This window comes from Ursus arctos, unplaced genomic scaffold, assembly GCF_023065955.2.
Source record: "Ursus arctos isolate Adak ecotype North America unplaced genomic scaffold, UrsArc2.0 scaffold_5, whole genome shotgun sequence".
In the NCBI taxonomy this organism is placed as follows: domain Eukaryota; kingdom Metazoa; phylum Chordata; class Mammalia; order Carnivora; family Ursidae; genus Ursus; species Ursus arctos.
The window spans coordinates 28725143-28751447 of record NW_026623067.1 but is presented as its reverse complement, the minus strand read 5'-3'; the positions used below and the strand labels follow the sequence as shown (position 1 = coordinate 28751447).

The following is a 26305-nucleotide window of genomic DNA, read 5'->3' as shown; positions in this document are numbered from 1 at the left end:
AGCCAGGGAGGAGTGATGACTTTAATGGAGATAAGCTCTCACATTTCAAGCCACTCTGCCTCGGGCAACCCATACTTCTCATTGGGAAAGTATGGATTTCCACCTAGAAAAAGGGGAAAACTTCCCACTGTGAGAAGGCAAAGGATAGACACATTAGCGGTGTGAAAAAGACAGAGGATGTTTGTTATGTTTGCACCTCTGTAAACCCAGCTGATTCAGCAGGAAGGTTTCTCTTCCAGGGGTAAATGGGGTCACATGTGGAATGTATCAGCACCAGATTTCAGAAGAGTGCCATACAGCTTACAAGCAGCAGCCGCCAGGATGTTCTCAAATCGAGCAAGACACTAGAGAGTACTTACCTTCTTCATAGCAATAAACATGGGGAGTTAAAAAAAAAAAAAAAAAAAAAAAAAACATGTCCTACTTATAGTTGGAAAACTGGATTAAACAATCAACATTTTCTGTAAGAATTATTTTTTGGATCCAAACTCTTTCACCGCCTTATAATATTTCAAATACATTTGGGTGGTTTTAACAACACCTTTCCTGGAGAAATAAGAGGTACTTCATAATGACAGTTAACAACAAAACAGTTAAATCTCAAGTGCAAGAATCAAGTGTATTACGAGCATGTGCAAGTGTTTGGTACTTTCTGGATTTTCCTGGCGGCTGCCAGAATACATCTAATGAATAAATATTTCTCAGGCTGTTTGCTTTTCCTAAAAGATTCTTCAGGGAATAACACACATCTTCAAGAAGAACCTTACTTCTCTTTGGCTCTCTCTATTGGCAAGTGGAGACACAGAACCTAGATCCAAATACATTTGATTAGGCCTTTTCCTTAGCCAAAGTATGAGGTAGGTGAAATGAGCCTTCAGTTCTCCTTAGGCATCCTTCCTTTAGATCCCTCCACCATGCTCTAGATGCCTGGCGGCTTGTACCCTGCCTCTTTCTGTTTATAAGTTTAGTTTCAGCCTCTCCATTTTCTTTCACCATCCTTTGTGCACCCTCACCCCCAAACCATCAGTTCTTACTTCTCACTGCTATCCCTGGAGGTAACCTGCATGATAAATAATCGGAAAATCAAGTAATCTCCTCCCTCTCCTGCTCCTGGCCATCACCTCCAGCCCAGCCTACCCTGTGCCTCTGTAAAGCCAGTCTTTCTGCCTGGAAACTCTGGCTGTCGACCACCTCCTAATCATCCTTCACAGGCCATTGCTGATAACTCGCCACTCACAGAACCTTTATGCATTTTCCCAAGTAAGTATGGTTTCCCCCTCCTTTGAAATCTTAGAGTGATTTGTTTATACTCTCATCTTTCTATCCTTTGTTTGATGATGTATTTCATACTTTTCTTTTACAAGCCCTACACTAGATGATGAAAAGGGGCAGCCCTTTTGGATGCTTCCTTCCCCATGAGTCATGTCTGAAGACCCTCATGAAGTCCTTTGCTCAATAAATAATGATGGCTCTTCTCTTTTCCAAAGCCTTAGGAAGGGCTCTACTCTGGTTGGAAATTGATAATCCAATTAAATTTGATTAAAAAAATGGCTTAGGGCTGTTTTCCAAGCTCAGCGAAAAACAGATTCAATTCCAAAAATGTTTATGACAAACTCTGTATTCTCTTCTGGTAGCTTATAATACACAGGCTCACACTGAAGGCTCTGAGAAGTTCTGCTTTGCTAAATCTAGCATTGTCCGAATTGATCTGATCACATAACACCCACTTTATTGTTTTCCTTTTAACTCTTCAAAAAATTTACCTCAGTGTAACTGGACAAATATTGGCTCAGGGTTTTTATTTCTTTATTGTCATTAGTAACTTCAATCTAGAGTGACAATGGTCATAAATAAATATAAAGAGTTGTAATTGCAGGGAAATCTGGAGGAAATGTGCATACCTGGGGTTCCCCAACCCATAGCATGCAGGTAATCATTTGGTATTTTTCTTTATAACAAATTTTTATGAAAGTATTACTTTCTCTTGGATTTGGACCCAGCTTTACTGTTTTTTGAAACATGAGAATTACAAAAATAGACTTAAATATGGTTCACTAGGCAAAACTGTCTACATACTAACCTTATTTTCTTCTTTTCCTCTCCTCATTCTCTCTCTCCTGTTTTTTCCTCTTTCCTCCCTACTTCCCTTCCTCGATCCCCTGCCCCCCCCAGCTTGTATCGATAACCAAATGAAATATCTGTAAGTATTTCCAGCTGAAAATCCTATATACAATGTCCGGATGAGCAGTTGGAGTTCATCAAAGTATTTGAGAGTTTGGAAATTACTTGGCTAGTTTTGACTATGAAGAAAGCCTGTGATGAGCTTATAAATCATTTTTTATCTATTATCCTCAACACTGGTGAACAAAGCCGGTGATCAGGATAACCGAGTGCACAGAAATTGGAATCAGAGTGGCATCCAATGAAGTTGTGTTCTTGGGCAAGTTACTGAATCTCTCTAAACCTGTTTCCTCACCTATCATGTGAGGATAACAGTAGCACCTTATAAGGTTGCTGTGAGGTTTTACAGGTAGCGTGGTTAACATAATGGTTAGCCTATATTAAGGGCTTAACAAGGGTTCATTGTGATTTTGAGGGGATAAGAATGTATATTTTTATTTCAGTTGTCTCATACAAAGAAAACTGAAAAAAAAAAAAAGAATTTAAGTCATACAGCCATCTTTAATTAAAAAGCAAACTGCATTTCCCAGAATCTCCTTATTTGTGTGATTCTGTGTGAGAACTGGACAAAAGAGGAGCTTCATGGAGATTTGGACAGAAACATGGAAACAGCACCCATTAATCTGAAAGTCTTTTTGCAGTCAGGTGCAGTGAAAGATAGAGGCATAGGTGCCTGGTGGGTTCCAGACTGCCTTTGCTCTCTTGAGTTCCGTGTCCATTTCGCCTTTCCAACTGTCAGTCCTGTTGACCAACAGCAAACTCAGATCTACTACCAGGAGTTTGGCCATGTACCTGCAAAGCAGGAAGCTACACAGAGGCAACAGCATCCCATAGACCTCTTAACAGATTATCCCTTCTTACCTGGCTGCTCTGATGGGCTGGTGACCCCTCCGATTCTCTAACTCTGCTTGTGAACCTTCACTTCTCCAGTTCCTCCTGAAGTTGTGTGAATTCAAATCCGGTTACTGGTAAACCTGGGTTTGAAATTCACAGTTTAAGGTCTAAGCTGGGAACCAGAAAGCTTCCACGACTATCTTAAAATGAAACCTTTAAACTGTAGTGCTGATGTTTCAGCATCTGTCATGTCTTCTAAATCCATATCCAGATTCAAATCCTAGAAGATCCAAGGGGGCCAGTGTGACATGTGAGGTGTTATGCATGCAAAGGATGCAAGACTTCACCAAGTCATATTAACTGAAACCCAAAGTATACATATGGGAATATTTCTTAGTGGTTTCGTATTAAGGCAGAAGAAATACAAAACTGTATTAGCCTGTGTGTTTCTGATATGGATTCACTAAGAGGAGATTCTGGATTCAAAGTGTTATTTCATGTGACTAGGAGAAACTATAACATTGTGCCTGAAAACTAGACCCAGTGGTGGTCCACACTGAATAAAATGGAGATGCCAAAACTTCCACATTACGATGTAGTCTGTAGGAAGGTATACAAACATTGAGGGAGATTGGTTTTAATATGATAGATGTTCACCCACCTGTTCAATGTGACCCCTAAGAGGCTCCAGAGGGCATTCCCTTCACCGAGGCTTTGCACTCCCTTCACGTCAGCAAAGGCTGTGTTGGAATCCTTAAAAATAATTTCATAGTGGCATTTCTTTGAAAGTCTGGAATAAGGAAATGTTGCCACAGAACTGGGCTTCTTAAATTTAATGAGGATGATGGAATTCCATAAGGGCAGGAACCAAAGTGCTGCATTTCACCATCAGAGACCATATGGGAATGGTTACCGGAAAGGGCAGCAGAACCCAAGGGGTAAAGGGAATGGTTTGACCTGCAAAGATTTTGGCTAATTGATCATGGAGTCCCTAGGATTGAAATTGATGGGCATTCTACCGAAGTCTTACTTGATTTAAGTATTAAATCTCTAGACTTTGTGAAAAGAGGTCTGATTTGGATCACCACATCAGGATATTGCATGCCTTTGATCAATTTCCATAAGAGAACACGTTCACTGACTCAGACTGCTTGAATGAAGGGGAGGGTGGATCATTTTAAGGAAGGATCCCGCTACACTGTCCAATTTTACACTGTAAAATTTACCTTCAAGTTTTCCCTGATGGGCACAGTGTACTTACTGGAGGAAGGGAAAAAATCAGACTTTTTGATGATTACTGAATCTCATCTGATACTATTTCTGGTGATCCTAAATTCCTATTGTAGGAAAGTCAGAGCAAAAGCTTATGGAAGTCAGATAATTTAATCACATTTTGACTTAAATCTGTCTCATAAGGAACCCAAGAGTCTGTGAACCCCCCCCCGCCCCCATTGTTATTTTCCTAATAAGGCATATTTGGAATAGGAAGGCATATTTGGAATAGAAATACTTAGAAACTGGGAGAACCCTTGCTTACCTTGTTGGTTCCATGATCTGTAGAATGAGGGTTTTTAAGATGATAATGGCACTGCAAGCCCCTAGAACTGCCTCTACACACCAACATTGGAAACAAAACCAATATTGCATTTTTGGAGGGATTCAAATTACGTCTATCACGAAGGATTTGAAGGACACAAAAATGTTAAGCCCCTACCCCCCAACACTAGTGCCAGACAGAATATTTAAAAAAGAAAGAAAGAAAGAAAGAAAGAAAGAAAGAAAGAAAGAAAGAAAGAAAGAAAGTAAGTAAGTCATGGCACTATTCTTTGAGGCCATCCTCTTCAGGGTGATGGGGAACATGGTAATACCAGAAATTTACATGAGCAGGACAGGACAGCAAGTCCTTTTATTTGCTGTACTGAGTCGCCTGTATAGAAACAATGTTGTATGGAAGGCCATAATAATGATATGAGGTATTTGGTAGGTTCATAGAAGAAATTTTGGCAGAAACTCTGGAGGCTGGAAAGGCAAATCCCCATTCAGGTAAGTGGTTCTTTCTGTGAGAACAAGCGGCTGCCTATTTTGTGATCTGAGTAAGCATACTGCAGTCAAGGGGGTGGGCAGGTCCTTCCACAGAATGGTGCCATAGCAGAAAATGGTACCTTGTCTACTATTGTGAGATTGAGCTCTCAGTAGTGACTGTAGCTAGACTGGTCCTGGTGAGTGGAGACTCAGGTTGCTGAACCCATGCATAATCTCCATTCCTGCCACCACTGTCTCTTTGTTCCTGGGCCCATTGGTAAACGACAAGGGTGGCTGAGGAAAGAGAATGACCCATGTATGTAGACCTTGCTGTCTTCTCCACTTGATGATTGAGACCTCTCTCGTGAAGGTGCTCTTTGGTGGGAGGCCAAATGGAATATACAAGAAGGTCTATCCACATACCTTTTCCTCAGAACTCCCTTGTCACTAACTTTTAAATCACATTCCTTCCAAGTCCTTGCCAATGCAGCTAAACCACCTTGATCGCAGTGGGATAAAATCAGATCACTTCTATCACAAAACAAGCAGTCATTGGTTCTCATAGAAATAGCCACTTACGCTGAACATGGATTTGCCTTCCCAGCCTGTAAAGTTTTTGCCACAATACCATCCATTAATTTACCAAATGCCTCATTTCTTGCTATGGTATTCCAGAAGATATTTGTTTCTGGTCAGGGAACCCACGTTACAGCAAATACAAGGTGGCACAGGCCTCACGTTCATGTAAATCTCTGGTATCACCATGCTCTCCCATCATCCTGTAGCAGATGGCCTAACAGAAAGACACAATGTCTTCTTTTTTTCTTTAATATTCAGTTTTAGCACCAGTTGGGTGAAAACATTCTGAAGATATTGTATATGGTCTGATTCATCCACCAATACATGGTGATATTTCTACCTAGATTCATGGATTTAGGAATCAAGGGATGTAATTGAGAATGTCTCCTCTTACTAAATAATTTTTACCTCTCTCAAGGCCCTACTCTCTTACTTAAGATGTGCTGATATGGGTGAATTTTATATCTCAGCAATTAAATGAAAGGATATACATAAGTAAGGGGCCATCTAGAAACCAAATGCCCCCCATATTAAAATGAAGGTAAAACACACGAAAGAGGGAAGCATCATAAACTGCACAGATGCTGAGGTTTTACTCTACTTACGATCTATCACATGAGCCTGCACACTTTGAGGGCAAAAGACAGAAGACCCCTGGATTAGAGACAAAGGACTTTATTACTCACAGCAAGAGCAGTAGCAGAGAATCAGTATGTTCTTGCACCGGTTTCCTGAGCCCCAGTTGCCCCCGAGTGACACGAAGAGAGGCATGCAATATCTGCACATGCAGTGGCTTATATCACAGGAGAGGGATCCCCATTTTAGGGCCAGAAACCTATTTATAATGAGAAGTCAGCATGTCTGCCCTTTGCTGCACCATCTCGATCTCCCAAGGCTGCTCGTTACGCAAGCTTTCCTTAGAAGACGCTCCCGAGCAAAAGCAGACCGTGCCCAGATGTGTAGAGACGTGAGAGACCTATGAAGAACAGCCTCCCAACAGGAAGCTTCACATATTTTATTGAAAAAAAAATCTAAGAAATCATGTGAATCATGTACAATATTTTCTCACAAGAAAACATTTAAGCTGGTTTTTTAACGTTTCACAGAATTGTAAAACTTTTTCGTTTTCAAAAGGAAAAAACACAATGAAACTACCACAGTATTATAAGTGTTTTTGTTTCTTTTCTTGTTTCTAGGGAAAAAGCTGAAAAAATATTTGGTAAATTTTCTCCTTATGATTTGTGAGGCTAAGTACTATACTCTTTTATAAATCTGCTAAAAAGATACAAGGAAATGGGTGGATCACTGCTTTCTTTGTTCAAAATATTTTAAAAAGCTAAAATCTAATGACAACATGTTAAAATAATACCTATTTTTGTAGGATGTTACCATTTCTATAATGGTTTCTCTACACTATATCAACAGTGCAACGGTGATTCAGTGTAAATCATTACAGTGTTTCATTGTTACAATACTTGTGTTCAAGTACATGTTCACGAACATGATCAAAGTCTCTATTTTGACTTTTCTTTTCCGTTACTAAAATAAGCTTATAATTACAGTAGAATTTTTCCTATGGATCTCTCTAAATCTGAACCAAAGTCATAATACATTCTCTAAAAACCTGTTCAACACTATGAGGTTTGTCATGTTTACACATTTCCTGTAGATTACAGAAAACGGGCTAATTCTGCGTCAGGACACCAAAAACCAAAAATGATTTCTCTCCATATAGAACTAAACTATCACACTAAGTTAGTATACATCCTGGATAACTCAATGGTATTGGCAGGGAGAGAATAGCACCTTAGAGACAGCCCTATCTTTAAAAAAAACTTTTTTTTAGAGCCTAATGATCTCGGTTTTTTTTTTTTCTTTCCCTTTTTATTTTGTTTCTGGAAACTGGATCCAACTTATTCACATAAAATTATTTATGAAGCCATATAGTATAAATTGAAATGTTTGTATATCCAAAACAAACACCATACTGGATGTTTGGCAGGCACAAAAATAAATTAATGTGATTAAATTATATGTAATCTGATAATATTTGGTCTGAAAAACATGCTAGTGTGTGTGTTTATAAATAATGTAATTGCAAAGAGCTGTGAGCCAGCCAGCCTGCTTGAGGTCAGCTCTTCTGCTGCAGCTTTTGGGCATAGAAGTCCCTGCACGTCTCACAGCAACGCTGGTACCATCGCATGTCCTGACATAGGTTCTTCTCACGTATCACCCGGCAGTACACAGGCCACTGATCTCCCAGGCACTTGAAAGTCAGCGCGGCTGTGAAGCAGAGATTAGGGAACTCAATACATGTAGGTATCCTAGGTTTCAGGAGTAGAAACAAACAGCCATCACTGAAGTGGGAGGATTTTGAACTTTTACTTGGACTCATTTATACTGCATTCTGGAACTTAAAAGAGATAAACACGCACACACACACATCCTATAATAAGGAAGAAAATGAATGAATAATAGTCTTACTTAGGAGCTCTTTCAGACTCATTAAAGCTAAGTTTTCCCAAATTCAGTGAGTTGTAATACAAATGGCTTTTAAGGTTCCATTTTATGGCTTTCATTTAAGCTTCTTTGGATTTTCAGTTGAGAAGATTAAAAAGGAAAAATGACTACGCTCACTCCATCCACTTTTATGGGGTACAAATGAATAAGTGTGGTTATGGATGAAAGAGCAAAACAAGTATGTTTGTGCTTATTTCACTTTCCATATTTCTTAGCAGACATCTCTAGGCGGGCTACCTGGAGATCTTGATTTCACGCATCTTTAAAATCAAAGCTGAACATCAAAAGTGACCGAAATTTACAGTAATAAAGTATGTGGAATCTTTCTTTTGCCACCATTCTAAGACGACTCATTATTTTACTTTTTAAAACCTCAGGTTTTCCACTGTGCTTGTGTGTTTGGGCATATACCTTCAAGAAATAATAGATAGAGAAAATGCAATTTTAATTAAAATTTTCTTTTAATCCATTATTTTCTGCCACGTGATACTTCAAGAAGGACTTGAACTAGAGAAAGGGATTATGTTGTTTTGAATACAGGCATTTAGGGCATCTGCTCTAGGATTGCTTAACTTTTTGTCTTAACTATTCTTAATTCTTCTTGAACTGATTATTTCCTAGAAATGTTAATTATGTGGCTTGAAAAAGAGAATTTTTGTATTTCTGTGAAGAACCAGACTTTTCCATTTGATTGAATCCTATGCTTAAAAAATATCTAAGACAATTAAACTCCTTTCATTTTGGCAATATTGTTCTGTGTGATTAAACTGTTACCCCGTGGAGTACACACACAGATTAAAAGTAAAGGTGTTAAGCATAAACTAACCCAAGGACAGTCAGGTAGCAGTGCTGTTAAAAGCCACTAATTGCCAAAGAAATAAAAGCTAAATCATTTATGACATTTTTTTAGGCCAGTGCAGGCTCTATTTACTTAAAGTACATAAGCTACTTCTTGATGATAGATTAGATGGAATAACACAAATTGAGAGTATATATGGAACCATTTATAACATAAGGAACAATATGTTACTAGCATTTATTTGTATTTAATATTATGTCCTTAAGGATTCAAAAACTGTTACCTCTTTCTCGGTGGTTTAGATCCAGGCACGCATTCTTCTTGAAAGCCATTTTTACTCTATGTCTCTCCAAAGGATAATTTATACCCAGGATCAAAAGAAAGGCTATTAACAATGGAGAGATCTAAGATATATACCACAACCTCACCTTTCCAGAGACATTACCTTCATCGACAGTGCTGCCATGAAATTGGTCAGAACCCAAAATATGGTTACATCCTGCGACCCTTAATAAGATGACCTTGTGACGTATGGCACCCGTATTTCCGGGGCTCTGAGTAGATAGCTTCAGGAATCCGAAGTGTTTCGTCTTTAGGATTTTTTTTTACCTCCTGACCATTTGTACTCAACTAACTGGTTTAGTCAGAACCAAACTAACTGGTGTAGATTAAGAACTAAGCTTTACGTTAATATACAAAACAGAAGAAGCCATGAGCATTTCCATGTTTCTCAAAACCATCCCCTTTTTGGTCCGCTTACCCAGCCTGGGTGATGTTATGGTATTTACATTAATCTTCTCATTGCAGGGTTGAAGGTGGCATGGCCTGTATGCTGCAGGTTTTTCGGAAGAAAAACATTCATTTCCATGTCTTCCTGTGATCTTATGCATGCACTGGATAACGCGGGACTGCATGCCTTTGCCACAGGTGACTGAGCACTGCAGAGATACAAGGGTGTTAAAATGCCTTGTTGCTCTTTCCTTTTTCTAGGATTGTGAGCCATCTTTCCCATCCCTCCCTTAGAATTTAACATGAGTCACAACATCCAGAGTTGATGCAAAACGTGGGTCAGAAATGTCGATACACATAACTTGGGCACGCTGCTGTTCAGAACCTCTGGCTGACCATTTATAACCTAAGAAACTATGTAAATCAGTAATAAAATAAAGTCACTATAGACACATGATGACTAAAAATACATAATTTTAGCAGATAAATATTCTAGCAGATAATGGCTAAATAGTGCCTTTCATAAAATTTGAAAGCACTTAAGAGAAAAAGACGTTAGTTGCATTCCTTATGCAAGTTAAGTTTTGTAACAATCTGGGAATAACCTGGAAATGAAAATAGTATTCAGGAAATAATGGAAGTTCTATAATTCATTTAACTAAAACAGAATCTTTTCTGCCTTTGAAACTAACAGCATAAGTTTTATCACAAAATTAAATAGTCTAAAACATTTTTTAATAAAAAAATAAATAAGAATAAAAAATAGTCTAATAGCCTTAGGATCTAATTTTCATTAGCATACTTTAGTAATAAAAAAATCAGGCTCTTACTAGTAATAATCTTCTTTGTAAAATACATTTTGGTAAAAAATTTATTGCATATAGGTGAAAAATGAACAGATATTTGGAATGAAACAATTGCAAAGTACCTTCTAACTAGCTCTTACTTTATTATTGAAGATACTAAACAATTGGATAGTTCCTCAAATCTTGTCACTATGATTAAAGACAGACAGGGACACCTAGATGGTTCAGTTGGTTAAGTGTCTGCCTTTGGCTCAGGTCATGATCCCAGAGTCCTGGGATCGAGTCCTGCATCGAGCTCCTTGATCAGCAGGGAGCCTACTTCTCCCTCTGCCTCTGCTTCTCCCTGCTTGTGTGCTCGCCCTCTTTCTTTGACAAATAAGTAAATAAAATCTTAAAAAAAGAAAGAAGACAGACAGAGGTTAAAAGAAAAAAAAAAAAAACCAAAATAAGTATGGCCTTGAAATGAGGAGACTGGGCTCTAATATTGTCTCTTGCACCTAATTTATCTGGGACTGATTTTTCCTTTTTGTTAAGCAAGGCATTGCAGTAGATTATAACTATACTTTCAGGTCTAAATTACTACCAAAGTAAAAATTCCCAATCACTGGTTATTAAAAGTTACTGTAATCTGGCATTTTTTAAGTAGTCAAGCTTTATAACAGGAAACTTCATCCTCTAATATTCAGTGTGCCAGCCAACAATGATATGACACAGGTTCTGTCAAGATTATAGTTTGATTAAATGTCTCATAATATCCAATCATTTATTGAATTCTCAAGTATTTATTGATCACCCACTATGTTCAGGATCCCATGCAGAAAATAAAGACGGCAACAACTGTTAATATGATGGAGTTGGTACTTCCATCAGTAAATTTTATTAACAAAACACTAAGACATGAAACAGCTGGTCAGATTATGAAACACTGCGGAAGTTGGGCAATTTCATCCACTTTTAACCAAGTGTTTAATATATTTTTTAATTTATTTGTTTTTAATTTTTCCCAATTGTTTAGTAATTTAAATAACGAGATGCCCTAGAGAACGACAGTTTGCCGCTTGAGGATCAAAGGAAACTGATACCACTACCTCCAGAAGCTTCTAATTCGAAGCTACGATACTAACACTAGTTAGCACTTACTTAGTATTTATGATATGTCAGGCTCTGTGTTAGGTCATAATTATTTTGGTATCTCACATGAAGCCCATGAGTACTAGTTTTATCCCTTTTACACAGATAAGGTAGAGGCTCAAATAAGTGAAACAAATAGCCCAAAACTTTACCGTTAAGAAGTAGTGGAATTGGAATTTGAACTCACATATACTAAATTCAGAGATCGGACGCTTAAGCTTACTCGATAGTACAACATTGCTAATACTCCTGTTTATGTGAATAGTCAGAAATCTTTTCTTGCCCCTCTCCTGCCAAATGGACCTCTAAGCCTCATATCTTACTATTAACTTAAACATTAATGAATTAGAAGGGCTTTTTTGCTTCGTTTTGCTATAACCCAGGTTATAAGGAAGGAGAAAAACTTTTTTGCCTTAAAGACAATTCACATGCATGATTTGTCTTGGGATAGGGTAAGCATATCATTTCTCACCCAAATCAGGCACTTGTGAAAAAAGTGGTTGAAATAATTATTCCTATACCATAGGCATACATTGGACAGTGATGGGTAATCTGGGACATACAGTCACCTCACCTACAGACATTTTACTGGTAGAGCTATGTATTAGAAGAGAAACACAAATGAATACACACAGGAAATAGCTATTGTATTTCAAGCATTATCTAATATGCTTTTACACAGAATATCTTGGTTAAACTTTGTCATAATCTTCATAACTTTAAAAATGAAAAGGGTGAGATTCATAGAGATTATTTCTTTCTTTCATTCATTCATTCATTCATTCATTCAATATTTACTGAAAGTCCACAATGTGCCAAACACTGTTCTGGATATTGGGATTTGACAGTACATAAAATAGACAAAAACACAGGCCCCCAAGGAGTTTACATTCTAATAGGAGGGAGCAGGAAAATAAAGATTTAAATTTCATTGTACATTAGATATGGACAGGCGCGATGAAAAACTAAAGCTGGGAAGGAGAGCTTGGGAAAGTCTGGGGTGGGGGGCTTTGTAATTCAAATGGGATGATCAGAGAAGGAGTCATGGAGAGGGTGACAAAGACTTGTTCCACAAAAAGGAGAGACAAACATCAAATGCAAGTCTTTTGATTCCAAATATGATGGTCTTTCCACTGTGTTTCTATAGATCTCAGATTAATTTCAATGGCTTTTTCGTTGTCTCTCCTTCCCTTTCCCCCTTTTTCCCACCTTTCTTCCTTCCCTCCCTCAGTCTTTTTATCTAAGACATTTTAAATCTTGCTCTTCACAGAAGTACCAAGTAAATTTAAAATGTATTTGAAACAAGGCAGCACTCTAGACTTCCACTAAAGGCCAAAATGCTAAAATGTCAACATTAATTTGCCAGCAACTGGTAAAGAAACACAAGGTGTACCTGATAACTTGCCATTGATATTTCTTTAACAAGGAATGTTCCCTGACTACAGTATTTTAAATAGAGAGACTTGTATTGTCTGACAAAAATTCAACAGTTAATCTTACCCGGAAGGGCCTTTGAAACAAAGCACCTCATGAATCAATTCCATCAACTAGAGGCCTTTAATTCTGAACAGGAAACGTAATCTTAATGACCCAGATTTACCACAGTAAAAAGGAAACCGTAAGCTTTAGAACAAACTTAAACAGTTCAGAAAATTGCTTACATGATTTTGGAGTTAATTTTGACCAAGATAACAAGGTACAAGGAGAACTGGTGTTGTTAATCCCTCTTTCCCACCAAAAAATGAGCCCCAAAGTCTCTGGAAGTGAAATTTGTTTTACTGACTTAGTGATATTCCTCATTTCAGTCTACCTGAGAAAATTATGACCTTCTCTGCACTTGGGAACACATGAGCCATATCTTCAGATAATATCACCATAGATTTCTCTTTTAATGGAATAAATCTTTCCTGGCCCTGGGACATTAACAGCAACTACTAACACTGGATTAATTTATGTCTACACTCTACCCTACATATCAAACACTAAACATGACCAGGGAAACTTTCTCAATAATTCACAGATTGGACTATTAAAATAATTAGGGAAATCGTTTAGTAAATGAGAACATGAATACAAATCTTGGCAAATCAAGAGGCTTTATCCTCTTTTAAAACGAGATACACATTTACAGAACCTTATAACCATTTCTCTTACCTGAAATTTTATTTTCTTTCTGTCATTCTTATGCCAGGTAATAAGAGCTGAACGACTTTATTCTACCTGAGAAAATTTCATTTGAACTAACCGGAAGAAAAATATCTGGAAAAGCAAGAGATGTACAAGTTGGGGGAAGTGTATAGTGGATGTTTCCTTGGCTCATATATTTTTCTAAAAATGGCCAAGGATGATCTGATGTTAGATACAGATATAAGTCTTGGAAAGTTATACGTACTGAGTTAGATGATAGCCCTGCAGTGGACAGGATGTGCCAGCTTGGTTTCACAAACTTATGAATTGGCCTCAATGCAAACAAATGAAGAGAACAAGAAAAAACGTAGGAAAAGCAAACACACTGAAAAATTTCTTAACAAACTCTTAGCTATGCGGCCTTATCATAGAAAGAAATGAACTCTGAACGGCTACGAAGTCCATCTCACGGGCAGGCCAAGGTGTGAAATCCTTCCTTTCATCACAAAAGATGGATGGGTGTTAAGGCATTGCCCATCATGTGAACTGCAGGGAGAAACTGTCCATGCACATTTCACTCCTGACATAATATTACTTATGGCATTATTAGACAGTGTTGCTCAGGTCTTGGTTATTACTTTGAAAAACATGTAAACACCTTAGAGAAGGTGTTAAAGAAAATGTGTATCTTGAGATAATTTATTGATGCCTTATAATATTATTTGTTTTCAAGTCTAATTTTGAAAGATCGAAGATAATTAGGTCTGAATTAGTGCAATGGTATAAATAAGTTTTTGATGCATCAAATACTACATAGAAGATATGAGCTTACTCTGCTGCTAAATTTTCATTACTTTATATAGAAATACTTTTTATGATAGTTTTAAATATGTTTATCAAGAATCTGCATCTTTTAAATATAATCTACATGTATTGTTCCCCAAAGTTTCTATGAATATCATTATGCTGAGTGACACAGATTTACTAAATAGTAGTGAATGACAGCAAACGTGCTCCGCAATACACTTACACAAGTAAAACACGCTTAATTCAAAGAAAAAGAGCTACATAGGCAGCACGAAATAGCCATATAAAAATTTATGAAGTGTCAAAATGACAGAGGAGAATGATTTTCAGACGTTCTCAAGGTTCATAGGTCCTTGTCCATCACACTACTTGAATCTACTTTTGCAAAGTAATAGAATTATCCTTCTGTCAATTGGAAAATTCATGAATCATGTAGGAGTTTCCATAATGGCTCATGGTAAAATCTACCAAGTGTTGTGTCTCTGTTAAATTCATCAAAAAGGGGCGCCTGGGTGGCTCAGGTGGTTAAATATCTGCCTTTGGCTCAGGGTCATGATCCCAGGGTCCTGGGCTCGAGCCCCACATCGGGCTCCCTGCCCAGCGGGGAGCCTGCTTCTCCCTCTCCCTCTACTGCTCCCCCTGCTTGTGCTCTCTCACTCTATCTGTAAAATACATAAATAAATAAAAATCTTTAAATAAATAAATACATAAAGAAATAAATTAATCAAAGAACATTGTTTTCTTCTTGCCCAAGAACTGGCCTATACTTCTAGAAAACGTATTTTCACTTAAGAACCCTTTAGAAATGGCATATCCACAAATATCTCTTAACTACTCACCTATGTAGAGAGGAGACTCTCATTCTTTGCACTGATCTCTAATTCTTCTAGTGCTTCTGTGCTTGATAGGTTCTGAGGTCCAATAGATCTATTCTGCATATGTGGTTCTGAACATGGAGCTCAAAACCACTTCCACATCTAGTCTTAGGTATGGGGATTCTGTAGTAAAGTGCCAAACTTTAAAATTATTGGTTAAATGGTAGTTTCTTACCTCTCCTTTCAGGGTGTCAGAATAGTCACAGAAACACTGTTATTTGTTACCCTGGATATTTGGGTGACTTGGATTTGGCAACAAACTGGGACAGTGTGGTATAAATTAATTTGTAGACTCCAGTTAAGTAATCAACTAGTTTGCCAGTGAGTTTATAGAACTATTAATTTGTGCATTTTATACTATAAAACGCTTCAAGCTGTAAGTGCTGTCAAATGTCCTCTGAGACATCACACCAAAGAGGTGGAAAACCAAACAGTAAAAATACTACTGTAAGATATTTATTTGCAGTGTTGTTGGCTACCAAACATCACTAACTGGTTTGCTTTTGAGTTCCTTAGGCAAACAAATTTTAGTACATTTAGGGGTTAAAAATAATAATTCTCACACTTGGCCAGCACGGAGATTACCCGAGATTCCTTCCTTCTCGACTGTGCCAAAGATATATATTTTGGAGAGAATGTGTATTCTCTAGGCCAACAGCTAAGGAAGGCTCTGTAATGCTTTACTCATTTCCAGCTGGCCTCTGTAAGAAATAGGAATTCCTAAATTAAGAGAAAATTGTCACTGGCACACAGAGTTCAAAAAAATTTTTGAAACCAATATAATAGACAATCTTACAGATCCTGATATAATCTCTAACGATCAGTGCCAATCTATAACAAGGTTAACAGCACTGACTTGCATAATTTGTCTTTGGGAATACGTGGATTATTCCAGAGTGGTTTAACAAGAGTGAAGTAGCATTCGCAGTGGAGAGTGGACCTCATAAGGGAAGTAAATGATGACTTCTACTGGAAATTATTAGCACAGCATTCCTATTCATTTATGTATATGTTTGGCAGTTCCATCTTTCAGCTTTTCAATAAAGCGAGTGTGAAACAAGCATACGAAGGAACAAAAGTTAGGTTTGTTTTTTAAGACGTGCTGTTTATTTTGGTCAGTGTTTCAGCGTCTTTTTAAAGCCGTTCATCTGCCTTATTTAACACATGGGTATTTGGAGTTGACTCTATTCCTAGAGGTCAGACATTTGAGGATTTTTTTGCATATGTGTTTAATTAATACATCATTTGGTTCTACAGTTCAAACTATTCTCTTTAATGAAAATGTCTGCATATCGTTATAGCCAATCACGGAAATGTGTGTGGCACAATCACGCAGAATGCTTATGAGTGATTAGCAGAGAAGGGAATATGTGATGAAAGGGCCGTCAAATTAACCCCCCAAATCATTTTTTATATCAAAGTACACATTGATCACCACAATCATGGAAGGAAAAAAAAAGATGTTTTGCATTAAGAAGCAATTAATAAACACCAAGTCTTGAGCACATTTGCAATTCTGCCAGCCCTCAGCCTATGAATCACACGGTGTTCGAGAGGTGAAAAAAGACTATCGAGACATTTCTATTTTATCTCTATCATTCCGATGAAACATCTTCCCACCAGAGAGAACTGTTTGGAATGATGGTGATTGAATTTCCTTTTTAAATAAAATACTTTCCAGGTCTAGTCCAACAATTCTGTGTCCAAAATGGATCAGATCCCTCTGTGGCCATGTGAGAGAAATGTGTATGTTTTGTTTTGTTTGTTTTAATAAAGTCTTGGTTTAAAATAGCACAGACAGCACTACGTAGTTACCTTTAAGTTATGCCAACCTGAAATAAACCAAGGACATGCCAGGTCACAGAGAAGATTCTTAAGTGTGCTTTGCTTCCATCCACTGCTTTCTTTCCAGGTTAGGTAACTGCCATCTAACCTGATGGCACCTATTTCAGCCAAATGGATTCAAGAGAATGCAGAAGTCCACCAGCTACCTCCAAGGTCAATGTTAAGCACTTTTTTTGGGCTTAAGCAACATGTTATTCAAACAAGGATAGATTTACCTTTTTAAAAAAAAAAATCACATTTTTAAGTGGTTTGACTTACCATACCGAAAAAGGTCAAGGGAGTCAAATATTTACATAAAAGTATACTGATTAATTTTCCCAAAGAAAAATAAGCTGGCTAGTAATTCTTTTGTAGTAAAATATATGCAACATTGTAGTTCTTACAGAATTAGAGTCAGAAGATAAAATGGATCAGAAGAAAAGAAATGCAATGTGTAGATGTATCCTACATTTTTTGCTTACTTGATGAAAAACTTTAGTGATCATTTATTCAATAAACATCACTAAATGTAATGCAATGTTCTGGTCACTCAGAGAGATTTGTGAGAAGTGTAAAAGTGGTTAAAATATTCTTAATTTTTAAAAAAAGATTTATTTATTTATTTGAAAGAGAGAGAGAGCAAGCATGGGGAGAGGCAGAGGGAGAGAGAATTTTAAGCAGACTCTGTGCTGAGCGTGGAGCCCAACGTGGGGCTCGATGCCAGGACCCTAAAATCACGATCTGAGTCGAAATTAAGAGTTGGGCATGTAATCAACTGAGCTATCCAGGTGCCCCAAGATATTCTTAATCAGAAAGCAGCAATATAAGGCAGTAAATAATTAATTGAGAAGAAGTAACATAATCATTAAGTGCAAACAAATTCTGTCATTTATTGTGGAAGTCTTTGAAAAATCAGACACTTCAGATGGTCCTCGAAGGACTCAAGTGCTGGAGAAAGCACATTCTAGGCGGAGAGATATGAGCGAAGACACAGAGAATATACAAGTACAAACTGCTCAGGCTTCAGCTTAGAGGAGATACCCAAGTAATGAGAATAATGAGACATTCTCAATATGTAAGTTAGGACCAGAATATAGAAAGCTTTGAATGACAGCATGAGTATCTGCTGGTTGACATTCTAGCCAAAGACAATTCTCTGGAAGTACTTAGCCTAAAGGATAGAGTGATGAAGTCATCCCTGTGAGTGGATGGGTCTGAAATAGGAGTATGCTGGTAAGGAAGCACATTAGAAACTGTTACTCTAATCCTGGGGAACAAAAATAAAAAAGACTGCATTATTATATTGGAAGCAAAAAACAACTGAAGCAAAGCCCTACTTGTATGAAGAAGAAGAGCCAAGGGTAGTTTCCAGCCTGGGGAGCTGGGAAGATGATATTGACATTTTTCAAGAAAAAGGAAATTGGGAGTGGGGTATGGTTTGAGGAAATAAAATGAGGAATTTTGTTTTAAATATACAAAATTTGAGGAACTCTTGGCATGCTGATGGCAGAGTCCGAGGGCAACTGAAGTTCGGGCTGAGAATAAAGAAAGACACAGCCCGCCCCTCACTCAACTCCCTCCAGCTACACTCCCTTTTCTAGCTACACTCCCTCCTTGGGCACACTTAGACTTGAAAAATTTAAACACCGTCTAAATGTGGATGATTCCAAAATTTATATTTCCATCCCATTTCTCTTCTCTGATCTACTCGATGCCAGTATTTAAGTCTTTACAGGCAAATGAAACACAGTTCAAAAGGGAAGTGAAAATCTTTCCCCTCCAATTGGACTCTTCTCTTAGGCTTTCCTATTTCCTATCACAGAAGCATCTGTACAAATTGTTCAGACCAGAAAGCCAACCTGGGAGTCCATCTTAATACCTTAATACCTTCCTTTTCCTCATCTCCCTCACAAATAACCAACCCCAGTTCTGTTCATTTTAACGTCAAAACAATTTCTCCTCATCTCTACTTAACACTAGTCTACGAACAATCAGGATTTATCTGGTTACTATGTATCTGACACTATGCTAAGAACTTTCCATGAATTATTTGACTTGGATTCATTAACTCATCTGAACAGAAGATGCAGAATTCAAACCCAAGCCTGTGGGACTCCATACAAGATGTATGACGCTATCATACCTCTTACAGACCCCAATCTTCTCCCCTCCCTAGAAATTCTGTAATAGTCTCTTAGCATCTTTCTATATCCATGACATCAGTCATTTTTGATCTGGTAGCCTGAAAATATTTAAATATTAGGAAAGTATGAGTTTCCTTCAATTTCAGACAGAAAACGTTAACTTGTTTACAAAATTAAAAGTAACATATGAATATGGTAGAATTCTAAGCACAGGCCTTTTTCTCCAATGTATTTACAATAAACTATTCTTTGTATGTCTGTGCAGAAAAAATTTTAAAAAAGATTTCACTTATTTATTTGAGAGAGAGAGAAGGAGCATGCAAGCTGGGGAAGGACCAGAGAGGGACAGAGAGAGATAAACATACTCTGCACCAAGCATAGAGCCCAACGTGGGGCTCGATCCCAGGACCCTGAGATCACGACCTGAGTCGGATGCTTAACCGACTGAGCCACTCAGGAACCCCCAAATTTTTAATATGTATAAAAATAATATATGTAAACAACTTTAGTTCATACTATATAACTCTTCTGCATAATATTTGTTCACTTAATAGTAGGTCTTTGAGAAACTTTCCCATCATTATGTATTTATAAATATATTTTTATAAAAACTACAGTATTTCTCTGTTTGAATATGGTATTATGATGTATATAATTAATTAATGGACATATGGGTCATTCCCAAATTTTTGTTGTGCCAAAGAAGGCTGCAATGAGCATCTTCATAAATACGGTTAGCAGATTAGGTAAGAATGTCTATAAGGAAAATCTTTGGCAATGGAGTTGTTGAGTCAAAGAATGTGTGCATTTCAAAATGAGATACCATTTTTCTCACCTATCAAATTTGTTAAAAAATTGTGATTATGGGGCGCCTGGGTGGCGAAGTCGTTAAGCGTCTGCCTTCGGCTCAGGGTGTGATCCCAGTGTTCTGGGATCAAGCCCCACATCAGGCTCCTCCACTGGGAGCCTGCTTCTTCCTCTCCCACTCCCCCTGCTTGTGTTCCCTCTCTCGCTGGCTGTCTCTCTCTCTCTGTGTCAAATAAATAAATAAAATCTTAAAAAAAAAAAAACTGTGATTACACCCAATCTTAGTAGTATGGGGAAACAGATATATGAAGGTACCTGGGCAGAAATAAGTAGAGTTTGCTCCCCATAGATGGAGCTTTCTGGTTGCCCCATGGCAATCCCTTGTTGCCTTTCTGAGCCCTGAAGTCGTGTGTGTGTGTGTGTGTGTGTGTGTGTATGTATGTGTGTGGGTGTGTGTGTTTATATCTAAACATGTTTTATTATAGTTTTATTATCCTATATGGACTTGTACATATTCTGTATATAGTATATAAAGTTACAGGTTTATATTTTTCTAATCCAATCAATTTGTGTTTTGTCTCTAAAGTAGATCCTTCATTTTAAGTAGCTCAAAATACTCTTTTTTGGACTAGGCAACCGTTCGGACCACTGCATCACTGACACTGGATTACTACTTTTACTTGCACAGAGCACTGTGATATTCAGAAAGACCTACAGTTGCTTTGGCACATTTTACAGATGTAGGAAGGAGGCTGGGGACCCTGTGGAACCGCTCTCTGGCATACAAGACTGATGCTGGTTGTGCTCACGGGCTCTACGGATACCCCAGACAACCTTAAGCAAAACCAGAGACCTGTTAAAATAATTTTCCCTTTTGTTACATTCTGCATCCAAAGACCCTAAATGATGCCTTTCTTTTTTTTTTTTAATGTTTTTTTAAACTATATTATGTTAGTCACCATACAGTACATCCCTGGTTTCTGATGTAAAGTTCGACGATTCATTAGTTGCGTATAACACCCAGTGCACCATGCAATACGTGCTGTCCCCACCACCCATCACCAGTCTATCCCATTCCCCCCCACCCCCCTCCCCTCTGAAGCCCTCAGTTTGTTTCTCAGAGTCCACAGTCTCTCATGCTCTAAATGATGCCTTTCTAACTGCCTAATCATTTGCATACGTTTCTTGCATTTTAAATATGTCTTTCTCTGGTAGTCCTGCTGATCTGGTTACATCTATCTCTGGATATCCTCTCGTATTTCGTAAACATATACTTTCCTACATCTAAGCAAAAAACACTCAATGCAAAGACTACTGGATTTTATAACACTCTTATCAAATTTCTTTATATTTTTTATGTGGAAAAAATCTGCCCCCCCCCCGACACTCAATGTCCCCAGAATGAATTTTGGCATGTTCCATGTTCTATACCCTATAAAGAACATCAAGGGTAATTTTTTAATTAAGTCATATTTATTTACTGAAATGCTTTCAGCTATGATTTATAAAGTGAAATTACAGAAACCCTGGTATGCAGCAAAAGAGTATTGATAGTATTATTTCATAAGCCTAGCAATTTTCCAAGGATTTATTTAATTAAGCCTTGTGGATTAAAAAAATCCTCTTGTGTTTTCTAATCCAAAGGATGTTAAATACATGTTCTTATATCTACACCTATAATTATACATGTGTATGCATATATAATATGTAAATTACATATACATACACATATGCATAGACAGAGACATTACTTCAAGCTCTCTAAATTATAAATTTTCTTTAGATAGAAGATATACACAGATAGTATGTGTACATCATTCTTTTTAAGCTAATGTATTTCTGCTGTGTTCAATCATATCAGCCAGAGGCTTTGACAACTTTGAGTAATTCAAACATTTTGGAAATTAGCTTTTTTTTTTTTTTTTTAATGTACCTGGGGCAAGAGATCAGATTCTTAGGAGACTTTAAAACAAAAAATGGTAACAATGCAAAAAATGTCCCATTCTCTTGCAGTGTAAAGAGTCAGAGGCAAAACAATTTGATAGCCAATAGTTTGGAGATTTTGTGCCTGGTTTAGAAGACAGCTATCTTCTCCAGATAGAATGGTGAATAGCAAATTTGTGTAAATGCTCAGTGGATGCATCTGAACAACGTAGTAGAAAGTCTTTCCTGATGAAAAGTATCCTATTTATCACTGAGTAATTTCTTTACTATGAACAGCTTACTCAGAGACAAACGTATGTCAAAGTAAATATTCCTATGATGTAAAATATATCTTCTGTAGGACATCATGCCCAAATGTTTAACCAAACCCACAACCTCTGACTTCTTTAATTCATTGACTGTTCAACAATGATAGATTTCAGTGTGTTAGATTCATATTCGTTTATGAGGTAGCTCCTCAAATTTTCCTGTCTTAAGAGACTCTAATAATAAAGAATGATAGCCAGTTACCTTTCCCAATGACTTGTAGAAATAATTAGAAAATTGTGCTATACAGAATTGCTAATCCACCAAGGATAGTTTTTTAGATTATAGATAATTTCAGTTTGGCTTCAATCTACAAATATTCCGCTGTTTCAAAAAAAGCACTTACAAAACTAGTCTTTCAAATTTGAGTAATCTAATGTAAGCCTTCCTGAAGTGTATTACACGAAATAACAAAGTAGCTATATGTTCTGCAAAAGTGTTCTTTGGTAAAAGAAAAAAGAAAAGAGGGGGCGCCTGGGTGGCACAGCGGTTAAGCGTCTGCCTTCAGCTCAGGGCGTGATCCCGGCGTTATGGGATCGAGCCCCACATCAGGCTCCTCTGCTATGAGCCTGCTTCTTCCTCTCCCACTCTCCCTGCTTGTGTTCCCCCTCTCGCTGGCTGTCTCTATCTCTGTCGAATAAATAAATAAAATCTTTAAAAAAAAAAAAAAAAAAAAAAAAAAAAAAAGAAAAAAGAAAAGAGAAACACTGGAGTCTCTCTTTGAGATTTACCAAGTAGAGAGAAATGTTAAAGGATCTGAAAGTCCTATAGCAAACAGTATTTGCTTATCTCTGTTCAACTACATTATTTCTCAGACCTGGAGACCATATCCCAAGGAATGAGTTTTCCATGGAACTTAATGTGGGGAATACAAGGCTTAAGAATTCATAAATTAATATAAATTTAGTCTTATATAAATGATGACACTCGGACCTTTGGTAAATATCAGTCTTACTAATGTATCTATTTAACAACATGTTTTCTCCATTACAGCAGTTGTCATTTTATTGATTCCTTTGATTCTATGGCTTTAGCTGATACTTAACATTTTCTATTTTTACATTCTATTAGGGTATTTAATTTGGTTATTTGCAGCTAATTATTTCTTTAAATTTGAGTGAGAAATCCTCTAACAAGGGATTAAGCTTCCCTCTATTACTCTGTAACAACCCACTTAGTCTAGTTGTATTAAAAACCAGCAAGATATACATTTGGATTCTGTGACCTCTAACAAGTGGATTTTAATTGGGGTGTGTGTATGCTGGCATTGGGTCAGTCCAGATATGCAGAATTCCACAGTCCTAAGTCCTAGCCTGGCCATGGGGCAACAAGAAATCCCTCCTTTGGAAATTCTGGCTCTGGTTCTTTCTGTCTCTTTTGATTTAATGCAAAAACACTAGGCTCTGTAGATGCATAATTAAAAACATGGTGTTATCTAGTCATTTAGAAGAGGACATTCTTGATTGCATGGGTCAGGACTTCTTTCTCTAAGTTTCCTTCAATGATTCACTGAGTTTTCCTCCAGTGGAAAGAAAGGTCCTCTGTGATTATTCATAATTTCATAGTTTTTAGATTCCTCTTCAAATGAATATACTGGATATAATTGTGGTTTCCTTTTACAGGATAAGTTAAAATGATTCATTATACTGCAAGATTTATATTTACCACTTCTAAACAAAAGATAGACCATATTATTTGTACAATTAAATCATCCAAAATGATTTATTGTGCTTCCAGCATTATTGTGAATTATATCATCACAAAAGACTCCTCATCTCTTATCCAAAAATCTATTTATCATGTCATAAATTCAGATGTGGCCAAAACTATTCATTTTCCAGAATTCTGAAGGACTAAATTAAGTTCAAATTATAGAGTATGAATTGAATCTAAGAATAAACCAGGAATAATTATGTACAATTACAAGGTGTTTTATGTCTCATTAAAATTCACTTAAAGGAGTTCTCTTGTTAATACTGCACAGAAAAGTTAATGCTATAGGGGTGCCTGGGTGGCACAGCGGTTAAGCATCTGCCTTCGGCTCAGGGCGTGATCCTGGCGTTATAGGATCGAGCCCCACATCAGGCTCCTCCGCTATGAGCCTGCTTCTTCCTCTCCCACTCCCCCTGCTTGTGTTCCCTCTCTCGCTGGCTGTCTCTCTCTCTGACGAATAAATAAATAAAATCTTTAAAAAAAAAAAAAGAAAAAAAAGTTAATGCTATAAAACTTCAGGAAGGACCAAATTTTGTGTAATAGGTAGATAAAACAATACTTTTGTATTTGCTTCTCTATAGGCCTCCAATAATGAAAACAAGAAGCTGCAGACATTCAAATAAAGGTGGAAAGGTCAAATTCTGGCAGAAAAGAAGGCACTTCATTAAACATAAGGGACTATGTTATTTTTCACGTCAGTATTCTAAGGACAGCTTAAAGGAACGAGTACGGATTTTTACTGCCCAGAAACATACAGGTCACGTTCTGTTCTCCTGAGAAAGACCCCAAGGCCTTGGGGTCTGTAGCTGAGATATAGTCAGAATGTGGCATCTAATTGTGTGAATGGTTAATGCAACCCAGGGCAAAGCAGCCACACTGCATCCTATTTTTTTTTAAAGATTTTTTAATTTATTTATTTGACAGAGATAGAGACTGCCAGCAAGAGAGGGAACACAAGCAGGGGGAGCGGGAGAGGAAGAAGCAGGCTCCCAGCGGAGGAGCCTGATGTGGGGCTCGATCCCAGAACGCCGGGATCATGCCCTGAGCCGAGGGCAGACGCTTAACCGCTGTGCCACCCAGGCGCCCCATACTGTATCCTATTTTTGCCAATTTTCTAGTCTCAATGAAATGCATGTAAGCCCTGTTCAACAAAGGCTGTATTGTATCTACTTAGAAATCAGAGGTAACGTTTTTATGACCGATTCTTCTCTTTTGAATATTCCTGGATTTCTATTTTTCTCTCTCAAGCTGAGAGCAATTTTCCCACTGTTTATACAAAACTACCAAAACATAAATGATAGAAATCACATAGGCTGATACAAATGCAGTGAACACAGTCTGAGGCATAAACAAACCTTTTTCTTAGGAAGCCTCCATTTAGCCAAAAGACCCTTGGCTCAACAGTGCTTAACGACTTTCAGACAGTGGGAGAAGCTGAGGATATTTTTGTCTTTTAACTGATTCTCTAGGGGTTCACCTACATTTGGGAGGGAGGAACACGGTTTCATAGCTGGATTTTTATGCATATCTCATTGAATATCCCTGATTAAAGCCAATCCAAGACTTAATTTTAAGTCTACTTCGGTTTATCAATCCTTTAAAAAAATACTAGTAGAATTTGAGTGAAACTGACAGATTAATTGAACTCGGAGGAGCACAAAAATCCACCCACAATTGCACACATCTTGTTGCTATTTCTGTTCCAGGGACACAGCTGATAAGAATAAGAAATCTATGAGCTCCCTCTGTCCATGAACACTTTAATCACTGAAACTTAATAATCGCAACATTATTCCTTTTCTCTGTAATTATTTTGGGATGGTTTTTATTTTAACATGAAAGTGGTATGTTGGGAGTGAAAAAGAAGGGGTGAAATCAATAAAGTTCACATGGAGCCCTTTGCTTTAATTTGTGCATGCTGTTTAAATCTGTTACGCTGAGACCTCAGTCATAAGAAAGAACAAGGAAACAGGTTTAAGGAAAAGAGCAGATGTATATCCATATAAGGAAAAAATGCAACAGACCGAATCTTCTAAATAAGCAAACAAAAACAAACGGGCCAACAGACAAAGGTAAAAAGTCATAGAACAAAGATGAATCTATCTACTCTTTTCCTTACCCACAAAGGCTATGTTCAAGCTGGGTAGCAGTACGATA

General features: G+C 37.4%; 1 protein-coding gene across 2 annotated transcripts in view; it reads right to left on the bottom strand.

Moving 5' to 3' along the window:
- Positions 1–4851: 4851 nt before the first annotated feature.
- ADAMTS19 (ADAM metallopeptidase with thrombospondin type 1 motif 19) overlaps positions 4852–26305 on the bottom strand; it is a 224024-nt gene continuing 202570 nt past the window's right edge. For both annotated transcript variants that reach the window (XM_044387367.3, XM_057307094.1), the window contains 2 exons: positions 9696–9873; positions 4852–7899 (listed from right to left, as the gene is read on the bottom strand). In XM_044387367.3, coding sequence (XP_044243302.1) covers positions 7748–7899; positions 9696–9873 — 330 coding nt within the window. In that variant the 3' untranslated portion in view covers positions 4852–7747. The remainder of the gene's footprint in view (positions 7900–9695; positions 9874–26305) is intronic.